This window comes from Aegilops tauschii, chromosome 5 (assembly GCF_002575655.3).
Source record: "Aegilops tauschii subsp. strangulata cultivar AL8/78 chromosome 5, Aet v6.0, whole genome shotgun sequence".
Taxonomy (NCBI): domain Eukaryota; kingdom Viridiplantae; phylum Streptophyta; class Magnoliopsida; order Poales; family Poaceae; genus Aegilops; species Aegilops tauschii.
Window position 1 is genome coordinate 329,406,017 of NC_053039.3, and position 5,845 is coordinate 329,411,861.

The window sequence follows — 5,845 nt, forward strand, 5'->3', positions numbered from 1 at the left end:
ATCTGAAAATAATTAATTTCCTGTTTCATTTTTTATGGGTGAAATAATCTATACCTACTAATAAACAAAATAGGTACTAGTAGACTGCCCGTGCGTTGCCAACGCACGGGCTTTTAATTTATACTGGTTGCATGTCAAATTTTATATAAATAAAAAGATAGCCAATAACAAATGAAAATAATAATTGTAATCTAATTCACTTGCAATGTACTTCGATAAAAAAAATGTAATTCAACCCTATACACCTGATGCACAAAATAAAGAAGATGGTACGCAAACACTGAACTTTTTATTCTGCACCGCATTACACTTAAATGCCTTTTTTAATTCTTAAAATCGACTGTCTCACGGAAGCATGTGCATTGATATTATCCATTAATTAAAAACAACATATTGTTAGAATTAAACCAAGGCGCGTAGTCGATCATCCGAGGACCAAGCAATCACAAGAGGCACGACGCCGAGATTTGTTAACGAGGTTCATCGATATGGCCACATCCCCGGGGTTGACTACAGGTGCTCCTCCTCGTGACACTGCTACAATACCGCACAACAGCCCTCCGGGTGCCGGCAGTGGCCGTTGGCACTTGCTGTGTGCTTGTGCTATTATGTTGGCATATGTTACATCGTGTGTCTATCCTCATTATATATGAAAGGCCTAGGATACAAGTGTCCTACTTGGACACGACTCTATATTCACCTTGTACACTATATTCGACATAATTCCAACAAACTCCACCTTGGCGAATATTCTCCACCACCCTGAATTCGTCCATGTGTCAAACTTTCATGTACATTGGACTTGAGTTTATCCCATAGTATCGCTGCTACTCAAAAGACTCCATGCGACTCCACCTGCAACTTGTAGTCCCTCTTTTTCTTGACCACAGTCAACGTTCGAGCGAAATTAAGTTCACCATACTCTAGTTTGTGTTCCCAACTTTCAGAGTATCCATTCAATATCATCACAAACCGATCAGGCGATCACTGACCTGCGTGAAAGTGAACAATTCACATATTGGGTGTCACACATAAGGCCAACTCCACCGCACGGACGTCCGGTCCGGTTTGGCCGGATTTTGTTCCTTTGGGGCGGCAATGGGTTCACCCCTGTCCGTTGGGTCGTGGGTGCGCCCAACACGCGGCCGCATCCCAAATCATGTCCCTGTTAGACGTGATTAAAAAAACAGAAAAACTAAAATAAAATGCCTAAAAAAGTAAATAAACACAAATAAAAAAACATAAAACATAAGTTAGGGTTCACGGCCACAAAACGTCCAGTTTCACGGTTCACATTGCCATAATTAACATAAAAAAATAAAACGGCCGTCGCTCGCGCGCTCCTGCCGTGCTCGTCGATGTCGTCGCCGTCTTCAGTGGCCGCCAGTGTCGTCGTCGTCGCTGACGAGGTCGACGTAGTCCGACGGCGTCTAGAGGTGGGCCGGCGGTGCGTGGTAGATGAGGGCGGGCTGGAAGGCGGCAGGTGCCTGCACCACCTCCTCCCGTGGCGACGCCTCCCACTCTGGTGACCGCGGCGGCGTGGGGTACCAGTTCACGCCCCCCACGGCGTCTGCCAACTCCGGAGCTGTGCAAGACCAGCTCCACTGCTGGCCCACCAGGCCCGGGTGGAACGCAACCACCGGCGCCTCCTCCATCACCTCCTCCACCGCCACCATCTCCAGCTCGGAGATGGCGACGTTGCCGGCCGCAGAGAGGGCCATCGTCTCCTCGAGGCCCGTCCATTGTCGCTCATCATGCGTGTTCATGGAGTCCTCCATGGCACGTTACATGAGCCGGGCCTCCTCCTCCGCTGTCATGCGAGGAGGTGGAGGCGGCGACGGATATGGGGAAGGCGGCGACGGCGTGGGCGTGAGGCCGCGCACCCGCGTACGCCCGTGCACCTCCCGACGTGGCCGCCGCGGCCCCGACGCCGTGCCGGCAAAGTAGGAGGCGCGCCGCACGTCGTGCCCGTCCTGGAGCCATGTGTCCCAGAGCACGGAGTTGAGGGCGTACCTATTATCGTAGTAGAGGTCGTCGGGGAGGAGGCGGCGGCGGCGCTCGATCTCACCACGGCGCGCACGGCCGCTCATCGGGACCGGCGGGATTGGGACCCGATCGGCGGAGAGGTGCCAGTTGTTGGGGAGGTGGACGTCACTCCACGGGACCGGTGTCCGCGTCTCCCAATAACGTCGACATACGTCGGCGTTGAGGTACTGCCGGTCGCGCTCGCCGGTGGCCCTAGGGGCGATGGTGAATGGAGCAGGCGGGGCGCCCCGACAGGAGGTGCGCGGCGGCGATGCGGCCTCCTCTTTCATAGAGCCGCGGTGGCATCCCGAGGAGGAGCCGGCCTCGCGGTCGTGCTTCCCCTTGCAGCCGTGGTTCCATAGCCCCATGGCTGCGAGGCGGCCGGCGAGTTCGAGGCTAGGGTTTGGGGGTTTGGGGGTGTCGGGTTTCGAGGGGGCAGAAAGGGCCGGAGTGGGAAGTGTGGACGACGACCGGTCCACAGCTTCCCCATTTAAGAGGGACGGCGACCGTTCGCCTGGGCGGATGACAGGCAGGGCCGGCCGCGCGTGCGCATTGATGTTGGCGGGTGGGAGGTAGGTGGCCGCCTGGCACGCGGCCCCGACGCGGACGAGCGACACGTCCGTTTGTTGTCCACCGCGACCCAAACCCAGCGCATGTTTGCGCTCGAAATGGGTCGGCCCGGACACAAAATGGACCAGATGGGTCGGGGTCGTCGCGCGCTGGGCCGGCCGGTTTGTCCCTTTTACCCCAAACGGACGGGGCCGGACGGGATGGGGTCGCGCGGTGGAGTTGTCCTAGAGTTACCTAAACTCAACATCACCGCTCTTCCTTGACCACGTGTCTGAAACTTGAAGGAATTTCACTATCGCTTGTCCTCATCCCGCCAAATTTGCAATTGTCTCACCCCATGTATGACCACCGGAGCCTTGGCCCGTCTCCATGTCATGTGCGCGTCCCACGCCTCATCGCTATTACCGCATCGAGCCTCTGCTGTCCCGGTTGAGTCTCAGGGATGACGAGTTTCATGTTTCCATCAAAATACCGGGCTCCAGTCTGAATTACGTGTACCTCGCTTTCCCCCCTGAATAGGCTTCGACTCTCTATCGACTTACGTCGTAGCCCACAACTGGCACCAAGCGCCCGAGCAGCTGTGGTGCGGTATTGTAGCGGTGTTACAGGGAGGAGCGCCCGTAATCAATCCCCGAGGATGTAGCCATATCAGTGAACCTCGTTAACAAATCTCGATGGCGTGCCTCTTATGATTGCTTGTTTCTCCGATGATCGACTAAGCGCCTCGGTTTAATTCATAGTCTTTAACTACAAGAATGACTGCACTACAATTCATCATTTCTTTGTTCCGAGCATTTCTACCCTGAATAGGAGATAATACAAGGAAAAACTTAAAGTATGCTAATGCGGTGTAGTGCCATCAGGCATGGATAAGTATGCAAGGAAAAACTCATGTTCTACCCCGAAGATGCATGGAACAACCAATAATAAAAAGATTAGGAAAATTATGCATCTTTGTTCCCCTTGATAAATCGCGTAACACTCTGAAACACAAAAAGATCATTACCCGTTGTCAACGGAGTAAAGAAAGAACAAATTATCTTCATACCCCTATATTTATGAAAAATATTTAGTCAACAAGAACATGTATACTTGCCCACTTCATTGCAAACCAACTCACGTGTGCATCAAGGTTATTTATTAATTAATGTAAAATATGCCTGTCATTTATCAAAGTTTAGAACCAAATGGACAACTACAAAGAAGCATAAATATTTTGTATTCCTTTTTGGTTTCCCTTACATATTGCGGGCAGCGTATGATACTTATCTAAAATACCTAAAGGCACAAGAAAAGCTAGTGAAGAATGAAGAAACTTAATCTAACCTCGCCCGATCTGGTGTATTTCCTTGAGCATCCATGCGAGTGTCTTCCCTCTTCTTCATACGCATGGGGCACTGGCAAGTTCTCCGAGGAGGACAGTAGCTCTCATCCACGACCTCCTTGATGTCCTTGGCGAAGTAGCAGGGTGACAACGTGGAATTGCTTGGTCGCTTGTGTGGGTGACCTCAGGGCGTCGCTGGTGGGAGGTCACAGACAAGCGTATGATGCCGGTGAAGGTGGATCTAGAGAACAAGAATTCAAACTACAATAAAAAACTGCGCACATATGTACTATATATGTCGTCCATATGTCTCAATTCAGATTACACGTGTCTTACCTACATCTCAATACCCACATAATGTTTGCTCGCTCATATTGTCCTCCTCGCCTTCTACAATTTTTCTGTTCATGTACGCTACCCTATCACCTGGTCAAAAAGCAATTACCGATTAGTGCAAAGGGATGACATAGAGAGGACAGAAAAATCACCGGTACAACTCCCAACCACATCTCTCCTAAATTCATCTCCATCACTGACCAAATACGAGTGAAAAAACGCCTTCTCCATAGCCTCTGAACCATGCCAGGTATAAACAGAACAACCACCAGTCGTCGCCTCCGCTTCCCCATCCACCACATATCATACAGAGCACTTTGAAATACCACATGATTCAGAGAACAACACGTACAATATTGAGAGAACTATGACATGATTCAGAGAAAAACCATCACATTCCTCGCGCGCCCGTCAGCGCACACGAAGCATGATTCAAAAGTGGTGAATTCAAATTTTGCAAAAAGACTGGGAGAAGTGCTAATGAAAGGGTACCGTGCAGGCTAGTTAGGGCGAGTCCTCTGGAAGGGGATACGTTCCATTCATGCTGACCCTCCTTTCTATCTCCTGAATAAATACCAACATCGTCAATGGATGTACATATTTTGTGGATTCACCATGCGATGCAAGATTTGAAGAAGAAAATATAGAGTGGGGCGCTGACCTTGCTGCTGCAGACTAACATAGATTGAGGAGGCAGTGGATGCGGGCTTCGAGTACGACGTCAGGATGATGCCTAGGTCGTTGGATGTATCCCCAACCATGGATCTCCTCTTCCTCCTTTTGATCATCTCCCGATCTCACAAGCACCCTTGCCCTAGGATACACGGACACGGTGCACGCGGGAAGATAAATAGAGCCACGCCCCCTACCTTGACGGATAACTGATGTAGAGGAGGTCAACGATGGCTGGATCTGGAGCATCGGCGGGTGGGGAGGCCATGGCCGTCGTGGCGCCAACTGAGACCCATGGCGGGGTGTCCTCGTAAGGGAGGCGGTGGCGCGTGGAGAAGGACCGGCAATGCATCTAGGGGGCGGCCCCCATGGCTTGCAGGTGGCATTGGGGCAATCGGGGGGAGGATGAGGAACCTGTGGCGTGCGTATGTGCCTATGCGGGTTCCGTCGTTAGGGGATGGATCGAGAGAGGATGTTTTTTTCCTTTGTTTAGCGGGAGGGGTGGTGGGATGAGACGAAAAAAAAGACGACGAAAAAAACCAGACGAAAAAAAAGCAAAGACTACCAACTCCTTCATTAGATTATTTATTTCCTAATTAATGTGATTGAGCGATTTTTTCTTAAAATCAATTTGTTTTCTAATTAGTGTGATTGAGTGATTTAAGGTTAGGTTAATTAATTTAGATTTGATCTTTAGAGATTGTTCGTGATTAATTCTATATTACTTAATAACTTATGCCAGTATGGAAAGTTCTGATCTGTTCAGATTTCTTTCGTTGTGTGAGAGGGTGACGCAAAAATAAACCGATGAAGTGGGGGAGGGGACGAAAAAAACCAGCAAAGGTGGGAGGAGGGACGAAAAAAATTCATGATAAGTGGGATGAAAATTAACCGCGAAAATTACCAACTGAGAATTAG

The 5,845-nt window shown here is 50.3% G+C and overlaps 1 protein-coding gene across 5 annotated transcripts; it reads right to left on the reverse strand.

Moving 5' to 3' along the window:
* Positions 1-446: 446 nt before the first annotated feature.
* On the reverse strand, positions 447-5,421 carry LOC109774500 (uncharacterized). 5 transcript variants are annotated; one of them, XR_012184778.1, is made up of 6 exons: positions 4,917-5,418; positions 4,748-4,819; positions 4,457-4,570; positions 4,256-4,345; positions 3,922-4,160; positions 447-1,165 (listed from the first exon to the last, which is right to left on the reverse strand). XR_012184778.1 is itself a non-coding variant. In XM_073500324.1 (3 exons), exon 3 carries the CDS (start codon positions 2,391-2,393, stop codon positions 1,785-1,787), a length of 609 nt encoding a protein of 202 aa, XP_073356425.1. In that variant the 5' UTR covers positions 2,394-4,160; positions 4,260-4,819; positions 4,917-5,421. The 5 variants fall into 5 exon arrangements, 1 of the variants encoding a protein (XP_073356425.1); XR_012184779.1 differs by lacking the exon at positions 4,457-4,570; XR_002235592.3 differs by lacking the exon at positions 447-1,165 and having other exon boundaries at positions 3,719-4,160.
* Positions 5,422-5,845: the final 424 nt, after the last annotated feature.